Source organism: Pseudorca crassidens, chromosome 2 (genome assembly GCF_039906515.1).
Source record: "Pseudorca crassidens isolate mPseCra1 chromosome 2, mPseCra1.hap1, whole genome shotgun sequence".
NCBI classification, from domain to species: Eukaryota; Metazoa; Chordata; class Mammalia; order Artiodactyla; family Delphinidae; genus Pseudorca; species Pseudorca crassidens.
Window position 1 is genome coordinate 95,635,846 of NC_090297.1, and position 21,674 is coordinate 95,657,519.

Sequence of the window (21,674 nt, forward strand, 5' to 3'; positions counted from 1 at the left end):
TTGGGAGACGCACCCGAGGTCTTCCTGCCCCTGCCAAATGTTCTCCAGAGCCAGATACTCTGTCTGTCTCCACACACCCTCCCCCAACTCAATGCTTGGAATCCCAGAGGCTCAGGGAAAGGTGAAAGTGTAGGCAGCTGTCACTGCGATATAGGTGAATGTGTTAAATGAACCTTAAGATCAGCTATAAAAAGAAGAAAGCCCCGGGGTGGGGGCCTGGCCCAGGAACAGGGGAAGGGCCTTTTAGTGCCTCAGAAGGGGGCCTATCGGCATGTAAACCTGGGGGGGCGGGGCACAAGCTGGAACTCACTCCCTTGGCCCAGTTGCTTGACTTCCTTAAGTCAGGGCCTGGCCTCCAAGGAGGAAAAGTCCTCTCAAAACTCATAAGGAATTGGGCTGGTTCTGGCATTTCCAAGAATCGAAGGCTGTGAGAAAAGGGAGACCCCCTAGTTAATCTGTTAAATGAATCTTTTGTCATTCATTTAACAAACACCCCCCCCAACTTGCACTCAAATATTTTTTCAATAAATGAATAGAACTCTCCACCACATACAAATCACAACACTAGGCACTGCAGAGGTTTATAAATCCTGGCGCCAGCCCTCAAGTCTAGTAGGGGTAAGAAGAGGAGAACACCAACAATTCTAAAGACGTAAGGCAGAACATAACAAGGTGCTCAGGCATCTTCTGCCTGAGGCAATCAGCAAACCTGAACACCAGGGTACCCACCCGAGGGCCCCCTCATCCCATAAGTACAGCAGACAAGATGCTGAATTCCTAGGAGTATCCATTCTCTTGCCAGGAAAGGACATGCACGTTTAGAATATAAATAATAATTTACCAAGACCCTGGTTTGATAGCCTCACATACTGTGAATTAAACTCTACTTAGGGCTTCCCCGGGGGCGCAGTGGTTGAGAGTCTGCCTGCCGATGCAGGGGACACAGGTTCATGCCCCGGTCCGGGAAGATCCCACATGCCGTGGAGTGGCTGGGCCCGCGAGCCATGGCCGCTGAGACTGCGCGTCCATAGCCTGTGCTCCGCAACGGGAGAGGCCACAAGCAGTGAGAGGCCCGCATACCGCAAAAAAATAAGTAAATAAACTCTACTTAAGTTGATCTGGACCTTCTAATAACATATGAAGCCTGGAAATGCCTAGAAAAAGGCAGCCTGTTCCCATCGAATGCCAACAAGGGGGCTAGTCATAGCCTGATTAGCTGGAATCTCAAGGGCCTAAGGCCTATTCAGACCCCTGCCTGGGAAGCCCATCCTGGCTCCCTCATTGGAATTACACAGGAGTTTACTCTAAATTTGTTAGACATTAGAGCAGGATTTACTTCCACATGTATTCAGAATATAAAAATATACTCATTTTATTTTAGAAAAATGCAGACCAATGGAGTAAGCTCATCATAAACTGGCCTGTTAGGAGTCATAGAATCCACAGGAAACAAGTTCTGGAGACCAGATGCCTGCCTCTGCCTCTCCAAACAGGCCTGAGTCCAGCAGAGGATGTTATTCAGGAGGACTGCTCCTTGGAGAGCACGGAGGTTAGCTACAGAGGCCATTCACATGTAAATGTCCATCGAACCAAAGCCTGGGATGAAAATCAAACTCTGTGGAGCTAGACACAAGAATGGGGGTGGATGAGGACAAGCCACTTTCGAGCATTTCTTATTTCCTGTTTAACTTCACCACTGGGAGGCAACCTCTTTTTCCTATCTTGTTTCAACTGAGAGTTTGATTCCCCTCCAGCTCAACCCGAATCCACCCTATCTCCCATGGTCTCTACTCCTGGGGCACCAGCCATGGTGGCAGCTCTTCCTTCTGTCCCTGGGCCAGAATCTGCTGGAGTCAGGCCTGCCTCCAAGGAGAGAGCTTGGGAAGCTGAATACAGAGGTGAGTCCAGGCAGTGACTATAGTAGTTTGCTACTGAATTCTTGCTTGCTGTCCTGATCTCTTTACCTAAAGAGACAGAAGAAGGAACTGCTTTAAATAGCCCTTCTTTCACAAGCCCATTTGTCACCAGCTGAGTTCAAGTTCAGGAAGAAATGGGACTCCCTGCCCCTCCAGGCTCCCCTTGTCATCCCCATCAAGGGAGAAAGAGACAGCATCTCAACCTGTCTTACCTGGTAGGTCCTGGGACTGCAACTTTCCTGGGGGGCTGCAGATTGCTGCGACCGGCACCAGGGATGGGAAGATTTGGTCGCTGAGAAACAGGACCTTGATGGGTGTTAACGAAAGACATGAGTTAGCAGAAGGTTCAAGTGACCTTCTCAAAAAGAAATACTGGATGAAGGTAGAGTGAGTTTGGGATTAGTGCCTTTCTTCCCACCCAAGATAAAAAACATATGGTATTTGAAAACTGAGGCTCAAACTCTGCCCAGGCCCACATTCTCTCCTTAACTCAGCCTTCCCATCTTCAAACAGAGCTGTAATGAGGGTGGAGAAAGTCACTGCTACCAACTCTGGGAGGGTGCGTTCATGCTGGGCAGGGGTAGGTATTCTTCCTCCTGATTTCTTATCCTTACGGCCATTCTTCTCACCTCTGTGCCCTGCGGCACTTGGTCTTGGAAGTCCTTTCCGAGCTGGCAGGGAATCTGGAGGAAGGGCACCTTTGCTGGATGGTACACTCCGGCTGGTGAGTGGCATCCTGCTGGCAGGCCTGGGAATGGCCGACGGAACAGGCAGTCGACTGGAAGGTTTAGCAGCTGCTCCCTGTGGCCGAGACAGGCGCTGAGAGTTGCTGGTAGAAGGCTGTGGAGCCAAGACTGGTCTGACAGAGGTAGGTGGGCCTGGTGGAGAGAAGCAGAGGAATTTTAGGGTCAGCTCCGCATCCTCCCTCCTCCCACTCACCCACAGCTTTGCTGCCCAGGTCTTCTCACTTGCTGTTGCTCTCCCACTGGGCCCGGCTTTCCCCCGGACTGGAGGAGTTGATCGGGCAAGAGGAGAAGATGCTGGGCTTTTGGATGCAGGGAACAGATTGCAAGTGGGCGACTCCTGAAGCACAAAGAGGGGAAAAAAAGGACTAGAATGGAAAAAGAATCTGTTCTGCTGGCTGATTAAGGGACAGAGGTGGAGAGCTGCCTAGATCCCAGTGAGGAAGAGCAGAAGTTAGCTGCCAACATCATCATCATCATCACCAATGCCATTTATTGAGAGCGGACCATAAGCATTATAGAGCTCACGCACAGACGCGGTGGTAAGTGCTTTGCTTATGGTACCTCGTTTAATTCCAACAGTCCTATGAGGTAGAATTTGACTATCTCTATTTTACCAACAAGGAAACTGCTCTATGCCTGCACTGAGTCAGGCACAGTGTCGGGGGCACACATCTAACCCAAACCCTCTACACTCACCCTCTTCATGCTGGAGGGCCTCTTTCCAGATGTTGCTCGAAGAGCCCTGACTGACACCTTCCTATCGCTGCTCCGGAGTCGGGGTGTCAGGCTGCTTGGGGAGGGAGTGCTCCGAGACAAAGAGCTCACGGTGGGCAGCAGGTCTCGGACAGGACTGTCCTTGAGCACAAAGGTCTCCCGCCGAGGGCTGGGCTTCACCCTTCGAGGCCCCGGGCCCTCACCGGTGTTCTCCCGCTCCTGCAGGGCACACTGTTCCAGATGAGCTGCCAGCCGGTTGGCTTCACTGAGGATTTCTTCCAGCTTCTCTGGGCTGAGGGGGCCTAAACTGAGCCTCAGACTCTGGGGGGCGGGGGCCACTGCATTTGGGTCACTTCGATGGGAGAGACCTCGTCGGAGGGGTTTCTCCGGAGTCACCGACACTGCTGTATCTTCTTCCTCTCGACTGAGAAAGAAAACAAATCAGGCACCATGCCCACATAGAAGAGAGCAGGAGACTACAAGGGAGACTGGGCAAAACCCCCACTACAGAGCTAGGAACACAACCCCAAACCCTGATACCCGTGCTGGCTGTGAGATCTAAGTGATGAGACAGCCAGTTCTAGGAGGCCTTCAGCACTTACTGACATTGGGAATTATGCCAGGATGTACATGAAGCAAATCCACTTACCCTTCTTCTTAACACCCTGAAATCTCGTTCCAGCTTATCCCTTCTCCCCTTCCCCAGTAGTGTCATAGGGGGCGAAGTCAACCAGCCACCCAGAAGCCCCAGTGCACCCAACCTTGCTAAATTACCAATCCAGACCTAAGGCCAATAATTCAGCAGTAAGGTGTTAGAGACAACCATTGTTGGAAGAAGGTAAGTAGGATAAAGAGTCTACTACCTGTCAGATGGTGACAGCCCCCCAAAGTCCAAGGTCTCATCTGCTATAAACTTTACATCTGTAGGGGAGGAGAGAAGGAATGCCAGCCTTTGGTCCCTAACACGGCTCTCAATCACAGGGCCTCATTCTTCCCTCCAGCGTTTCCTTACCTTCTTCTAAATCTTCCATGTTCCAGCCAGCAGGAGCAAAAGTCAGCTTAGACCCCGGAGCTGGAGAGAAAATATACCTTTCCTCAGGTCTCCATCCTGCCCAAGGCCTCCCAGCTAGACTCGGTAAAAGCCAGGGGCTGGGAGTCACTATGGAGGTAAAGCAGGCGTCCCAGCAGCAGCACCTGCCCCTGTAACTGAGGTACTCTTACCTCCGGAGCAAGTGCCGACAGATGCCCCATCCTCCCATCTCCTTCCGCACATTGGCCCCCGCCCCACTGCGACCCGACCTCTTCTCGCTGGGGCGGTCTACGCGCCCCATCCTCCTCCCCAACATCACCCTCCGGGTTCTTCCTCTCCCCAAGCCACCTTTCTACTCTCCGCGGCACCACGCCCACACCACACCTCCACGCCACCCTCAGTTTTCACTTTCCGACTCGCCTCACCTCCCGCGGAAGGTGTTTTCCTCCCACAACCTTGTCCAGGGAACCCGCTCCGAGGGGGCGGGGCTCCTTTCGAATCTCTCAGGCCCCACCCACTCCTACCACACGCGCTCAATGATTGGTGAAGGCCAGCATCCTCCGCCCTTGTGGGGCGGGGCGGTGGAAGGGTAGCCGGCCGGAAGTCCGCAGGTGGGGGCCGAGTGGAAAGCCGTTCCAAGAAAGGCTTCATTTGGAGGGCTGAGGCGAGGAGGCCGCGAGCGCGCTTGCTTGCCCGGGAGACCTTGTTCGGCTTCCCTCCCGGAGCCGGGCCTGCGAGGGGCGGGACCTCGCGGCGACGCGCGAGGGAACGGGCCAATGAGTGAGAGTTTCGCGACCTGCCGTCCCCCTCTTCTCCGCCCCTTCCTTCTCGTGCGAGGCAGAGCTGAGCTTTGACGCCCCTTGCGGCGGTCGGCCCTAGAACTAACGCTCTGCCTGAGGAAATTCGTTTTATTGGGCTCACTTGGCTCACTCCATTCGGAAGCGCAGTGTTAGCCTGATCCCTCAGGTGTATTCACGGAAGCAACTAAACATTTATATTTTAGGTATATTGAGGTTCTCTAAGACGTACATCTTCCATCGGCTTTTTAGGCGAGAACATTCGGAACCTGAGGCATCCAAGGTGTGAAGAAAACTATGGACTTTTCAGACAAGGAGATTTGGGTTCAGATTCAACCGTGGCTCCTCTGTTGACAAGTATATTGAGTATCTTTGACCTCTCTGAGCTTATGTTTGACCCCTCGCTTATCTAAGAGGATCGTGACCGTCGCAGTACATGGTTAGGAGGATAGTTATGAACATCAAGTTTTATACCGTGTGCCTTCCTCTAAATTAAAAGCTGTGGTGCAAAAAGCTTAAGCCTACTTATTAGGGATTTTCTTTGTTGTTTCCAAGGGTTGCCTGTGAATAGACTGGGCCACCAGTCTTCTCAGAAATATTCTAAAATTTTTAAGTTAAAAGTCCCAAAAAGAATGGTTGAAGAGCTTTCCCGTAAACAAAGAGCCTAAGCTTTTAGTCCCCAGAGTTTATGACCATTATTTTGGCGGTTTATAGGCTTTTTGTTTACTTCCGAGTTTTTAGTTGTGAAGTTGAGGTGGTGAGGTTGGCAGGAGTGAGATGTTACAGTAATAAATGCCACAGGGAGCAAAGGAGGCTTGGAATTTAGTGGTGTGATAAGGGAGAGGGTGGGGAGACCCAGAACTTGCAAGCTTGTGTGAGGAAAAGCTGAGAGAAGAGGATTGCCTCTTTTTCCGTAGGTTTCCTGGTGACAGTGGAATTTTAGTTGCTTGCAGTTTTCAAATTCTTTGGAGGTAAGAAAACCAGAGCCAGTAGCTTCTCTCTCTTCAGGCAGGTAGTGGAGATCAGAGGGAAAGAAGCTGTTAATTAACTGCATTCTGTCTTCCCCTAGGAGCAGCCTGAGTAGGGAAGTTCTTCACCCACCTTCAGGTAAGCGGAAGAGGCAGTTTTAGCAAGTTGGAAGTTAGTTTCTTCTAAGGAAACTCATCTCCAATTTTCTGTCACCAAATTATGGTTTTGAAAGCTGTTGAAGAAAAAAAGCACTGGACCTGCTTTCTCTTCCATCAGAATGACAACAAAGCCAGAAAATATAGATTTCAGGCACAAGAATTCTTCACTCAGCGTAAGGCACCTAATCTGGGAAATAACGTGTCCCCCTCAGCTCAACTCCAAAATGGTATGTATGAATAAGAGTTAAAGATTTGGGGTAAATTATGAAGAAATGAATTAATGAAGAAAGTATACCCCCTCCCAGGCACATGGTAAGCCTTAGTTGAGAAGGTACTTTGAGCATAGTGTTGAGTGCATAAATGATAAACTTAAGGATTCCAGTGCAGTTCTCCTTGAATGCCGGGAAGCCTCTTGGTCACTGTGTACGTGACCGGCTGTCTCGGGACTCTGGCCCCTGCTCCCTAATGGCCCTCTCAACATTCTCAGCCGGGGTTCCGCTAGTGCCTTAGACTCTACAAATGATTTGTTTGACTATTTTCTCAGTTTTCCCAAGGATGCTACATAACTAGTAACATTCTTGATGCATAGGAAGAAGTTAATTTATGACATACAATGAATGCCTTGGGGCATTGGGACTTTCTCATAGAACTCCAGTTGAGAAAGACTGGAATAGATACTTGGCCTCAACTGAAAATAGGCCTTTGGTCTGAACAGAAAAGCTCTTCTTCACACTCAGCCAAAACATATCCACTTCCTCCTCAAAACCTTGCCTTATATTTACTGCCTCCTAGAATTTTTTTCTTTCTTAAACTCATGATTCCAACCCAGACCGAAACAGTGAGGGTCCCTGGGTGAAAGAGATAAGAGGAAATAGGGAAGACTTGAATTCAAACAGACCTGATTCAAATCTTAGAACTTCTACTTTCCAGCTACATAACTTGGAGCAATTTATAAGCTTCAACTCACTCATTTGTAAAATGAAGATTAAAAGAGATAATGCCTGATGCGTAGAAAGCTGTTTCAGTTATGTATTATTGTGCAACAAACCACCCAATATTCAGTGGTTTGAAACAACAGCAACTATTCATCTGCTCATGATTTTACAGTTTGGGCAGAGCTGTGCAAGGACAGCCTGTCTCTACGTGAGGAGTAGATTGGGTTTGACTAGGGTTGAGAGGTCCAAGGTAGCCACACATGTCTAGGGCTGTGATGCTGGCTGTCAGCTGGGATGCTTGGTTGTCCTCCACGTGGCCTCCCATAATTCAGTAATCTATCCTGAGATGCTTTACATGGGAACTGACTTCCAAAAGCAAAAGCAGAGACTAGTAGACTCTCAACTGGCATAGCATCACCTCCACTACATTCTTTTGGTCAAAGCAGGGCACATGGTCAGCCAAATTCAAGGGGGGAGAAAAAGACTCCAACTCTTGGTGGAAAGAGCACCATGACCATTCCAGGATGGAAGGAATTGTTGCTATCTTTTGCAGATTCCATCACAGAATGCCTTCAGTATCTTATTTGTTATAGAAATGAAAACATGTAAGCAAGAGCACATCACTTTTATTCTTTCCCCAGGGCTTAATGAGACTCTGCACTGGTTTCTTCACTATCTCCCGGCCCTCACATCTTAGTGCTCTATCTTTAATTAGCTCTGTGTGTATTTATGTGTCCTGCTGTCTGTGTCTCTGTGATAGATGTGAATCCTGTTTTCCAGCTTATACTGGAAAGCACAGAGAGGAAGAGAGCAGGTCATCTTGAGCATCCCCCTTTGAGCACCTAATACTGTATAGAGTTGTCATAGACTGTCTAGAGAAAAGGACAGTGTTAGGAACCTCTGTGGAAGAGAATGTAGTTATGGGAAGAGAAAGAGGAGTCTGGGGGCCCGCAGATTCCATACAGTCTGGCTAAAGGATTCCAATTTTCTCAATGGTTTTCTATATAGAAAGGCTCAAACAGATGGACACTTATGCAGCGAGGATCCACACCTTTATTTAGATTAGTCCAAACAGACACTATGCTGGAGCTCCTTAAGAACACAGTCTCTCCACAGGCTTCCTGGAGGCACAGAAAAGAGAGGGTATGTTGTGGCCATAACGGCAAACAGTGAGAGCTCATCCAGGCTGCTGAGGTGACCTCCTTTCATGGTCCCTGGGTCCTGTGCTCTGAATTCTGTATTTACCCTGCTTCGTTGCTGGCACTGACCAGGAGAAATGGAAAAGGGCACTAAGAGTAACAAGGATAACACCAACACAACATGACATTAACCTTAACCTTAACCTTAATGCAGAGAAGGAATTGAGGGATGGCGAGAGAACTGGCTGTGCAAGCCAGCTGGCAGAGAGAGATCTCCTGAGAAGCTTGTACTATTTTTTTTTTTTTTTTTTTTTTTTTTCGGTACGCGGGCCTCTCACTGTTGTGGCCTCTCCCATTCCGAAGCACAGGCTCCGGACGCGCAGGCTCAGGCTCAGCGGCCATAGCTCACAGGCCCGGCCGCTCCGCAGCATGTGGGATCTTCCTGGACTGGGGCACGAACCCGTGTCCCCTGCATTGGCAGGCGGACTCTCAACCACTGCGCCACCAGGGAAGCCCAGAAGCTTGTACTTTTAATGCATCCCTCAAGGTTTTCATTTGCTAAAGATCAGTGAGAGGCTTAAATAAATGGCTTCTGGGATGGAATTAATTCTTGGGTTTCATTGACCAGGAGCTGCAAGTCAGAGGAGATGTTGGGAACCAGTTCTCTTTAATTCTCTCATGAGCTTCCTTTTCACCCCACTCATCAGTTTGTACACAACATTTCTGCTGTGAGTGATTTAGAGTCTGAAGGAGTTATCAAATTCTAAATGATTGTCTGAGTTGCCCTTTGCCAGTAACGTGCTGCTTGGGACCACATTCCCCACATGTTCAGTTATTGTTGACATATAATGATAACAGTGGTTTTCTTCTCTTGGAAGGGAAGGAATCCAAAATCTTCAAAGTAAAAAGGAAGCAAGCTCATCTGGTTTTCACCATGCTTAAGATACTGAGGTAGAAACACTTAATTGATGGGAACACCTTCCTCTCTCTTTTTCTGCCATGTGGTGGTGGTGGTGACCTCGGCCATCCTCCACTCCTGATTGTTTTCTTTGACACCTTTTCTTACAGCACCTGCTCACTCCCTCCCACAAAACCCCCTTACAATTAGGTAGATGCTATCACTCTTTTTCAGAGGGCCGCTAGGTTTAATTCCTGTCATCAACTTGAGGAGTACAGATACATAGAGGATGTGACAAAAGTAGACCTCATCTATGGTAAATTCCCTCCACAGGGATGATAGTATTCACTTACAAGAAAAAAAGTCGTTAAAAGAAAAGTGGTTGCCAGTGAGTGTATGGTTGAAAGGCTCAGGAATATATATCTGTCTCAGACTCAGCAACACTAGCCATAAACATGAAATACTCCATTCAGATCCCCTGTACCTCTCCTTACCTTCCTCAGAGTTGCCCATGTCTGCTTAGCGTGCCTCAATTAGGAGCTGCAAAATTCAGACATCTCTCTGTGTTGACATCTCTCCGTTTTAACATCTCAGCAATCTCTGGGAAACCTTTCAGAGCATCGAGAAGGGATATACTTCCAGGTTTGGGGGGAGTCCATGGTGCTAATTAAGAGTCTATGCGGAGGGAAGAATAGGACATGTAATGGCCCATTCATTCCTGAGTCATGCTGCACATGCTTAGAAAGTGCCCACTGTGTACCAGAAACTGGGCTGGACACTGGGGGACAAGGTGAATAAGATGGTCCCTGCCCTCACAGTGCTCACAGTTTATGGGGAAACAGATCAGTAAATAGATAATTATAAAACGATATTCTAAATGCAATGATGGCAATCTGAGCAAGGGGACAGGAATGGATAAATGAATGAATACTTTAAAAGCGGTAGAGAGGATGTGCAATATTCCCATTTAACCAACTAGAGACGAAAGTCCTCTGGTTTGTTTAAAAGCCCAATAAAAAGCTACAGCTTTCCTGGATTGAGTCAGATTGTATAGTTTAATGAAAAATGATCTGGGTAAGGTCCAGCAGACTTGGCCTCTTTTCCACCATAGTGCCAACTCCTCAATTAACCAGCACTGGAAATCGCAGGTAAACTGATCAATCACCTCCCTGTGCTTTAGGTTTCTCCTTTGCAAAGTGGAAATAGTGATTCTTCCTATATTACAGAATTATGATGGAGAGAAATGAGGAATGGATGATAAAAATGGCTCCTAAAATACATCCTGATGATGACAGTGATGAGAAGGCCTGAAGGGGAAGCAACCCGAGCCCTTCTCCATCTAGGCTTGTGTCTCTGCCCTCGACTTTCCCACCTGTGGAGAGAGGAGGTGATTGCACCTTAAGGTGCGAGTTCTGCCCTTACCTTTCACATCCACCCGACAGTCTACTGACGCCTCCCCCAGGGGGTTAACAGCCTTGCAGATGTAGATGCCCCCGTCAAAGGGGCCAGGCTTGTGGATTTCTAGGGAGCAGATTCCCAGGTGAGTGAGGGCTCTGTACTTGGGGTTGCCTTGGATATCCATCTTGTTCTTTAGCCAGATGATCTTTGGCTGGAAGATAAAGATGAGGGGGGTGAGTCAGGAGCAGCCAACAGGACTCCAGCCCCCCTGCCAGAGAGACAGCTTTGAATCTCATGCCCAATTGCCAGCAGGTCATTAAGTGACATCTTCATATATGAGGAACAAACAGTAAAAGCAAAACTGGAAACATTATCCACATCAGCCTGTCTTGGACACCAGTGCCCTGAGTGTTCCTACGTAATGTGCTGTGGAACAGGCAGATGATGGTGACGGGAGCAAATGTTTTGGTTAGAATGTTCTTCGACACAGCTAAGGTTAGAGCAGAAGCAGAAAGCAGCACAGCCACCCACAGACCTCCTTGCTCACCTTGGGGGAGGCATGGATGCAGCAGAAGAGCTGGGTGTCACAGCCAATGACTGTAGTGCAGTCTGCCAGAGGCTGGGTGAACGTCGGGGCTTCTGAGAAATCTCACTGGACAAACCCCTCGGTCTTGTAAACAGTAGCCGAGGGGACCAAGAAGGGCCTTGCTGTAGTGCCTGAGAGCCCCATCCGTCTTCAACTCTTTCTCCTTAACTCTTCCTGGCTCTGAGTCTCAGTGCTTTACCTGCTTTCTGGATGTGGGCCGGGTCGGCAGTGACAGAGGCTGTCTGGCTGAGCCCACACTGGTTCTCAGCAAAGACTTGAAATGCATAGGAGTTGCCGACGATGAGGTCGGAGACTGTGCGGCTGGCGCGGTGATAGCGCTCCAGCACCGTGAGCCACAGCTGTGGGGCCCCGGAAGATGCCCAGAATGAGACCCCTGTTTTGGCAGCTCACTCCACCCCAGCCTACTGCGTGGAACTACCAGAGTCCCATTCCAGAATGTGCTGTTCCTCCCTCCCTCCATCCCAGCTGGGCCTCACCCCAGATTTGGTGTCAGCCTTTTGCACCACGTATCCCAGGAGTGTGTTCCCGTGTCTTGGGGCAGAGTCCACTCCAGGGTAGCGCTGGAGCCCCAGACATCCACCAACTTGATACTCTGAGGAGAGCCTGGCCTCTTTGAAAGGGCCAAGCATGGCAGCGGGCATGGCACGCCTCACATGCCAGGACATTACCAGGAGGGGCCCCTCCGCTTCTGCTCAGCCACCCCTCCCTTCACCCACCACTGCGTCCCACAGCCCTGCTTCCCCGGCTCTCTGTGCTGATTCCTCTTCACGCTGGGGTGGGAGCCCCCAAGGACCACGTCGTCTCCCATTCCCCCCACTGTACCGATCACCAGGGTGTCAGTGGTGGCGGTGGCCTCCAGCCCACCCAGCTGCACATGGAGCTGGTAGTGACCCAAGTCAGCACACTGGGCCTCTCGGATGAAGAGGTTGGAGTCCCGCTCCCCATTCCGCATGCTCACATGACTGGCGTCCAAGGCACAGCCGTCATGCGTGCGCATGGCTTGAGGTTGGGGTTTGCCCTGAGAAATGGGGAGAAGGCTGTGAGCTGCCCCGAGAGGACTTTTGCCCCTCCCGGCTGCAACAGGGGTCAGATCCACCAGGTCCACGTGGTGACTTGACTCGCAGCTGCAAATTCCTTGAGTGAGAGGTTGGTGGACTGTCCCAGCGGACTTCCGTCTCTCAGCAACAGCCTCAGGATCATGGGAAAGGGGGATGGCTTTGAGTCTCCCCGCCTCTGAGAGTCTAGGTCATGGACACTCAGGGCAGCTGGGACTAAAATTAGCTGCCCAAACTCCTGAGAGCCCTCCAAACTGAGCGCTCCCAGACCCCTGCTGACTGAAGGGCATGGATTAGCCTTACATCATCACCTGGGCATGCCCAACCTGACCTGACCCCAACACCCCGCAGGAGTGCTGATGGAAGGGCTGTTTGGCCTCACACTCAGTGACATGCCCCTTCCATTCAAGGCTAGGACGACTGTCCCACTGCTAGCAGGACTCTTGTTTTTTGTTTCCAAATCAAAACCCTGGCCTGGCTCCAGTCATGGACCCAACGTGGGGCTGTCATGATCACCTGGAACGGGATTAGTAGATTCAGAGTGTCTCCAACCTTCTGGACGTAGGTCTGCCTCTGGGCCTGAGGTAGCCAGATCTTGGGGTGCTCTGAGTGATGGAAAGAGAGAGAACGGGGTGGTGAGCCTCCCTGGGGGGAAGAGGAGAGTTTAGAGGAAGTGTAAGTGGATGCTGTATCTAGCTGTGCTCCATGGCCAGGTGACCCAGGCAACACTGAGCAAATTAAGCCCTCTCTCGGGGAATGGGAAGATAGCTCCCATTGTCTCACTGGGATTTAGGGATAAGCAACCAGCTGTGGGATCCTGTAGAGAGAGTTAGTCTCAGCAGAAAGAGCACTGAAGCGCGAGCCTGACACCTACTTCTTTTAATTGGTAACTCTCCACCATCGACTTTTCATCAACTGAGATTTCTTTTTTGTTTATGCACAGACCAGTCCAGTCCGAGTGGTCTGTCTTTCCACTCCTTTTCTACATTTGTCCTCAGCAACACTCCTTTTTTCAAGGCCACTTTCAATGTCAATCCTGACCCCCAAGTGTCCGCCCCGCTCCCCAGTTCGGTGCCAGACCCCGAGGAGAAAGCTTTATATTCTGCAGGCAGAGTCAACACCCTGGCCCCACCAGGACAGCACTGATGTCACTGCAGAGGGAGCTGGCGTCTGGTCCCTTCTCTGCAGGGCTGCCCTGTTCAGGGGCCTGCACAGTGTCTTCCAGTCTGTGGAGGATCACTTTGTACAGTCAGAATCTGGGACAGATTAGGTCCACTGCTTACTCCCCCTTGATCTTCCAGGCGTGTTCCAGTGAGAAGAGAGATTAGATTATGTTTATTGGCTTCCAGGATGAAGACAGGAGATGCTCAGGAAAGTGCTGAGTGTAAGTTTGGGGAATGACCAGGTGTAAGTTCCTCTCAGGATGCCTCCGGCAGCCTTGGCTGAGGAAGTGCAAACATCCCACCTGGGTTCCTTTCGGGTCCTAGCTGAAATCTACTCCATTTTCCAGGCTTCTGGTGCTACTGCTTCCTCCTTTCTCAGGCAGAGACAGTCCCCCGCTGCTGTAGTCTTACAGGGGGTGTGACAGTCTCAGTTCCCACCAACTCCCCAGCCTCCCCGCTCCTTCATTCCTATCAGTTGGAAGAACTCCACCCCAGCACACAACTGTGGCAAACAGCTTGATAGCGATTCCAAACTTTTTGATAACACACATTTCCCTGTAAATACATCCCTGAACATTCACCCTAATGTATGTATGTTTATTTACAAATTGAACTGTTTAAAATGTACATTACATAATGCAGAATTTGAATGGTGAAATTGAAAATAAATCAAACGAAGGGTCTACAAAGCTCTTCCTACACCTCAGTTTGTAGATCGTTGTTTAGAGACCAGGAACTTCCATAGTCCGCCCTGATTAGCATCTTGAGATAACTTGGGCTTTGTGGATGAAGATAGACAGAAATATTCAGTGCATGCTGTCCATTTTATTTGCCTAGTTTCCTTTTTTACCGTGTGGCTTACGTTTTAACCTGGGTTGTGCTGTCTTAGGCTGCGCCTCACCCCTCTACCCTGACAGAAGTGGGAACTGTGTGGTACAGGGCCTCCAGTGCTCTAAGCGCTGTCCTGCCCGTACGGCCCAGGGCCTGAGGCCTCAGCAAGGACTCAGCTCGGAACCCAGGCAGCTGAATGACCCTGCTCGGCTGCCCTCTGTTCGACTTTGGCAGTTTGGGTGGAGGCGGGGCATGAAGAACAGAAGAAGTGTTGTGTGATGTGTTCCTTTCCTGTGGCCATCTTGGCAAGCGACCAAGGAGTTGAGAACAGACGGATATGACTTCAGGGTTTTCTGCAAAAAGAGGGCGGCAATTGAAAAGGAGGGTCAAAACTTCATCTTGTTGGGCTTGGTTCCCCACTGCTGAGTGGGGACCTAACCCTTCACGCTTGCCGGGGAGAGGGCTGAGGAGAAGCCGGCTCTGCTGTCCCTTGCGCTGCCTACAGAACCTCTGAGTTAGGAAGGACCTTGGTGAGCACCCAGAGCAAGGAGAAGACTGGAAGGAAAGGGCTGGGAGAGAGAAACAGCTTTGCTGTTGACCTCACGGCCGGTTGTGAAGTCGTGCTGGCACCATCTAGGAACGTGTGTCTGAAGGACCTGTTCTCTGAGCATGACAGCATATCTGTCCACTTACCTGCCCTTCAGTGTCCACCTGGGACTGGGCACCACAGTCAGGGCTCCTGCAGTGATCTTGCCCCTGGAGAGAAGAGGCCAAGAAGGGAAGGCAGGGGGCCACACTCAAGGATTAAAAAGGCTGATGTGAGGAAAGGAACCCAGGCTGTCACGCCTGGAAGAGGTGCCAGTTGAGCCCTGCTCTGCTTACACCTCAGGTAGGAAGGGGGCTTCTATAGGTAGGTGCATGCTGATGTATATAGTATTTGTTCCCACTTAGTCTTTCCTAGAAAAGTATCTTGGAAAAGGTTAGCATTGTTTCACTTGAACTAAGGAGAAAAATGAAAGAAATAAGTTTATGTGGAACGTAAGCTAAGATGGGAGAATTAGGAGGAGGATGAGCAGAATGGCCCTGAGATCCAGAGGGGATGCCAGCAGGGGGCAGAGACAGAGGAGAAAGGCTGACAGCCAGGATGGTGGATTCTTCCTCCCTGGAGGGCTCCCGGGCCAGTTCTTTGCTTAGAAGTGGGATTCCCTGACAAGATGGTGAATCAGTAGGGGACAAACTTAAGTTACTATTTGGAATGTTCTAAGTCTGAGGACTAGTAGGCGAGGATTCTGCTCTCAGCAGTCTCCCAGCCCCAGTGGGAGGGCAGAGGATGGGCTTAAGGCTAAAGCCGCTGACAAAATATGGGAGGTGAAAGTGTGTGACAGCTCCAGGTGCCTGGGCTGCAGCAAGCTCTTCCCCAGAGCACCCCAGGCCTTGAATCTGCCCAGCAAACAAGAGCAATCTGACCCCTTGCTAAGAGTGTTAAAAGGAGGGCTCATCTGGGACATCTCTTTTCACACATCCACAGTCAAGCGAGGTGTTAATTGTACTGACCTTGGAGAAACATGGCTTTCCCTGACACCCAAGGTCTTTCTCCTCTTCATATGCCAGGAGGGATGTGAACCAAAGGCTACAGCCCTAAAGCAGAACCTCGGGTTTCTAAGACCAGGTCTGAGACAGCCGCAGTTTGTCTATGAGATTTTCTCCCTTCATAGAGTCTCAGGTAAAAGACATTTTGAAAAGTCCTTTGAGAGCCCTTGGCTTCTGAGCTGTGTTGCTCTCAGCACTGAATTTCTCTCAGACAGAATACTGTCTTAAAAAGGAGCGGAGAGGAAACTACTTAAAGTCCAGAGATCTCGACTTCTCTTCATTAGAAAATCCTTCCTAATTCTACCGAATTTCATCCTGCTGAGGTTTATGCCCATTTCCTTATTCTCTGCTCATGGGAAATAATTGTTCCCATCCTCTCATAACTTGGTTTCACATGGCTAAAGACTTTCTGCCAGCGATTCCCTAAGGACTGTGTAGTTCAGATTGATGGTATTAATTATGGCCCAGAGAATGAAGGAACAAGATAGACACATTGAAATAGTGGAGGAGTGTGTGCGTGTGTGAGTGTGCAAGACTGTGAGTTCGTGTGCATGTGTGCACACACATGCACAGGCCTGTGTGAGTGAACGGTTACCAAAAGAGGGCAAATGCACAAGGCAAGCTATGGCTCCCAAAAAACCCCAGAGATTTCCAGGGATCCAAAAAATACCAGCATTTCTTACAGAAGCATTAGCAGATGCATAGGGTGTGGACTTGACCTTATCAGAAACTTGTCTGGAGGAGTGTGGTGGGAAAGAAATGTGGTGACTTCAAAAAAATAAACCTAAAAACCTTGTGAAGGACAAGAGTGTCACTTCCTTGAAGGCCATGAAACTAAGATCAGAAAAAATAAAAGGACATAGAAATAGGCAATACTTCTCTGAGGAAAAGACTCCATCACCCTCTCCCCTTGTGGCAGTCTCCCCCTCACGCTGATGACGGTAGCCCTGGCTCAGTGTCACTTTCTCCAACATTTCTCCAGTCATGATTCCTGCTCATTTCAACACCCAGACTTCCAGTCCCTGCAGGGCCGCTCCCAGCCTTGCCTGCCACTCCTCCAATGAGTTTGTCCTCCCCTGCTTCAGCCCATGGTTCCTTTGGTCATTGTCTAGACCAATAACTATAGCCACTATAGAATCTGAATTTCAAGCGTCCCACTCTCTCAGCACCACCTCCATGACAGGGATGGCTAATTGCTCACAACAATTTGTACATATTATCTCTTCCATAGTATAGGGATCTCTGAGAAGGAGCGGCCCCACTTGCTGTATGACAGTGAGACTAGTTCTTGCCAGTGAAATGTGAGTGGAAGTGATGAGAATCACTTCTGAGTCGAGGCTTTTAATGAATGAGTTTTCTATTTCCCATCTGCTAGCTGCATGCAGGCGATCACGGGGCCCTAAGGCATGGCGGAGCCACAAGATGGAAGAGGCCCGGGTCCCTGAATTAGTGCTGGAGAACTATCTGCTGAGTAGGAACGCTTGCTTTTAGTTGTTTTGCTAGTAAGGAATAAACATCTATTGTATTTGAGCCTTAAATTCTGAGGTCGCATAACCTAATGAACAGTCTCTATCCCTTCAGCTCCCTCCCTCTAAAGCTCTGCCAGCAGTGATCCTTCAGCCCACTGAGACCTCTGATCCATTATCTTCCCACCCCTTCACTCTCCATCACCCCTCCATGTTACCACTTTCTTTCCCACCCAAATTAGATTACATGGTCATCGTTAGCCTCACTCTCTTGCATACCCACTCAAAGCCCTAATCCTTTTCCACTTCTTAGCAATACCCAGCCCCAGTTAAATACACCCCCTCAGTGTCTGCATCCACACAGCCAAACACGACTGGGGAAAAATATTACAAAACTATGCTGACTTTAAATTGATGGCCATTGCCTCCAAATGGACCCTGGCAGATCTGCCAGACTTCCCTAATTCACTCAATCTCCTGTTCTCCTGGGTGACTGTTGTACACCCTCTTCTAAAACTTCCATACCTTTTCCTGAATCCTTATTCTCAGTTGACAATCTTGCTAGTGTCTAAAGCCTGCCTATAGCCTATTCTTAACTCAGCAGCCAGAAAAGTCTTAAAACCTACACCTGATCATGCCAGATCTCACCTAAAACCCTGCGCTGGCTGCCCATCTGTCTCAGGGTTGAACCAGTGTTCACAATGGTCCTGCTACCTCTTTGACCCCAAACCTGCTATTCTCTCCCTCACTCTGCTACAGCCACAGTGGCCCCAATCCATAATGCACACTCCTGCCTCAGGGCCTTTGCACTTACTGTTCTGTCTGTGGAAAACCTTCACTCTCAATATCTGCATGCATTGTTCTCTGGTCTCCTTTAGGTTGCTGCTCAGATGACCTTATTAACAAGACTTTCACTGAATATCCTGCTTGAAACAGCAAGTACACTTCCCACCCCAGCACTTTATACCCTCCTCTTTCTCTGCTTTACTTTTCAGCATAGCAGTTTTCACTTTCTCTTATTTTATATATTTTATTTGCCTATTTATTATCTATCTCCTTACATAGAATGTAATATCCACAAGGGAAGTTATTTTTGCCTATTTTGTGCATTTTTGTAACAGTGCCTGACACATAATAGACACAAAGTAAATATTTGTAGAAGGAAGAAAGAGGATAAGAAGGGACAGTGGGAGGGTGGGAGGGAGGAAGGAAGGATGGTCACTTCAAGGCTAGGAATTCAGCTTCCCAAGCCTGGAAGACACAGAACAGTCCAGACTGAAAGAGGACACAGGGTCAGTTGGAAGCAATCGAGCTGAGATCAGCAGACGGGCCCTCCTACTGGGTCTCAGAGTCCCGTCTTCTCCATGTCAGGGTGCAGTCTGTCCCATATCTCTCACTCTTTCGGAAGCTCTCCTCTGGCCCCTGCCCAGCGTTGCCTCCAGGACACAGTGCCTCTGTGCAGTGCTGAGAGTGACAGAGGATGGTTTCCCAATGCCAAACACCTACTTCTGCTTCTTTAGCCATGGAGCAGTCTTTCTTGACTAAAAGCTCCGTGTCGGCCAGTTGCAGTTCATTTTAATGTCACAAACGTTTTGATGCCTGCTCTATTTCATGTGTACTCACATGCTAGCCACTGTGCCCTTCTATGTCCCATAGAGCTCCCCATAAGGAAGAGGAGGCGTTACGAGGAAGGAAAAGTCCTTGGTGCTCACAGGGAACTTGGGGGCCATCTAGTCCAGCACCATAGCACCCCCCTGAAGACCTCTGGCTAGGCTTCAGTGATGCTCTGAACTCCCTGAACTTTGTTGAGTATTTTTCTTGGAGCAAGAATCCACAGCTTTCATCAGATTTTCCTAGGGATCCATATCCACCGAAGGGTTAAGAGCTCTGATTTAGTTCAACCTCTCAATTTACAGATGAGAAAATAGAAGCCAGAGGGGTGGATTGACTTGCCTTGGGTCACAGGACAGAGCTAGGGTTTGAACTCATGTCTTCTTTTCCCAACTGGATAACAGATGCAAACACTTTGCACAATGTCACAAGGAGTCCTTGCTGCTAGTGACCTCTGGCATGTAGGTGGGTTGAGTCACTGGGTGCTGGTGGCCCTGAGGCCACACACAAGATCAGGGCCCTTCAGGCCGCACTTGGGGGCTGTGGCCAGGGGCCGTCAGGAGGGAGGAGTGTGGAAGGGATGAGCACCCTCCCCCAGGATTTTGTGGAGACCAGTGGTCAGAGAGTCAGCAGTCCTGGCTCTCATTCTCCCTCTGCCTGTGACTTATTCCCTGGGCCTTTTCGGGAAGAAACTGATTTTCTGCCTCAAGACCATTCCAGCCTAGTATGTTCCCAATAACTTCTGCTCTCTTTACCTGTTTTTCAGTGGGGCAAACTTGGTCGGCTCTCTGCCCCTGACATACAAATAGCTTCTGAAGACCCAGCATCTTCCATCAGGATGATAAGAGGCAGCAAACTTTCCCTCCACAACCCTATTTGCAGGGAGAACTCAGTCTTTATCCCTGACTTGGAAATAATTTATTATCTATTCGTATCTTTGTTTGGCCTCTTCCAAGGCACTTTGGATTATCTCAACAATCCTTTCGACTACCTTACCAGGTCGATACTATTACTCACCATTTTACAGAGAGGAAATTGAAACTGAGCAGTCCATTGACTTGGCCAAGGTCACGGAGCTGCTGGAGGTGGCCCTGGGAATTGAGTCTAGATGCTGTCTTCTTTTCTTACCTCTCCTTACCCAGGGATTCCACGGTGTCTCGTTTGTGGTCTTTGCATCCTCTGCACTCAAGACTCCAAGGGGCCAGAAGTGGGGACTTTGTGCAGGGAACTGTCTTAAATGATTCGTGCAGCCCCCGTAGTTGCTTCCGCCGATTACCTCGCAGGAGAGGGGAAGAGCCAGGCTCCCGTCTTCCACTTCTGTCGGCTGAGCCAGGTGCAGTGGGAGCCACCCAGGGTAAATGTCACAGAGCTGTTAGCTACAAAGGCCTCAGCCAGGGGCAGTCTGGGGGCTGGGCAGCAGGGCTGCTGGCAGGGAACTCTGGGGCTGGAAGGGGCACCCACCACCTCCTAGTTCGAAAATGCCTTTATGTTGAGAGGCTCACAGAGACCACAGAGAGGCAGCCAAATTCTTCCGGACGGTCTCTGCTTCCGTGGAGCTCAGGCTCAAATAGGCTAGGGTTTCCCGTGGGAGCCAGTGGAGATGTAGGTAGGGTAGGTGGAGGACCCACGGCTCTACCAAGGGCGAAGTGGAGCGTCACATACTGTTCACCACTTAGCCTCCCGGTGGCTCTAAGCTTTTTGTTTCTTTCTTCTCCAAGTCCAGATGGACACCATCTCACCCCTCATTCCCTTCCTGACTGGCGTTGGTATATCAGGTCCCTGTGACAGACGTATTTTAAAGGTAAAAATACAAACCTATCATTATCAGTCACTGTAAATTGCCACAAACATCATTCACTGACTTTTCAGGTAAAAAGCAAAGACCCAGCAGAGACATTTGAGCAGCAAGCTAGAATCCACCAAGGGAGGGGGTGGGGGCTCCAATGGATGCTTCCCCACCCTAAGTACCAATCCCGTGAAACCATTTAGATCCGCAAAACCCATGGAGGTGCAGTCAGGGCGGTAGCGCATCCTCCCAACTCCCAACGCTCACTCCCCATCCCCATGGATCACCTTCTGTTGGGGGCAGGAGCTGGGGAATGGGGCTGACGGCCCCCCGCCGAGGTGAAGCCTGGGCTCCGTCAGCATCCGCTAGGCTGGCTTCTTTCACTTTCAGCGTGGATCCGAGGCCACCTCCAGAGCTGTGGCTGCCTCCATGCTGGGCCACCCCAAGGCTGGGCTCCAGAGAAAGATTTTCACTGTTGGTGGCGAGGGAGGGGCTGAGCACCTGCTCGCCAGCCCGGCCTCCCCAGGGTCCCAGCCACAGGGTTATGTAACAGGGCTGGCCTGTTCCCACCCAGCTACTCCCAGACGGCTGAAGCAGGGGCCAGGGGAAGAGTGGGGAGCGGACCGCAGCCCAGAATAGCTGCAGGAGGAGGACCCGGTAGTCCTGTTATCTTGGGAGAGAGAACCGACACCTCTCTCACAACACCAGGGAGGGAGGGGAGCGCTCGAGCTTTTCAAACAGCCCCTCCCCACCCAGACCATCCAAATGGGGCCTCTGGCTTCTGGCCGGAGGATTGGGTGACATCTCGGCTCCTGACCTCCAGTTCATCCAAGGGTGTCCAGGTCCAAGGAAGGGGCCCCAGGAT

At 50.1% G+C, this 21,674-nt stretch overlaps 1 protein-coding gene across 1 annotated transcript; it reads right to left on the reverse strand.

Annotated features, from left to right (window-relative positions):
- Positions 1-1,356: 1,356 nt before the first annotated feature.
- On the reverse strand, positions 1,357-21,240 carry LOC137219082 (uncharacterized). Its single transcript, XM_067727141.1, is given in 15 exon segments — positions 1,357-1,964; positions 2,129-2,222; positions 2,546-2,794; positions 3,359-3,800; positions 4,240-4,297; positions 4,389-4,448; positions 10,725-10,911; positions 11,248-11,408; positions 11,486-11,645; positions 11,784-11,830; positions 11,833-11,917; positions 12,125-12,325; positions 12,879-12,967; positions 21,097-21,210; positions 21,213-21,240. Coding segments are annotated over 15 exon segments (2,184 nt in total). The 3' UTR covers positions 1,357-1,755.
- Positions 21,241-21,674: the final 434 nt, after the last annotated feature.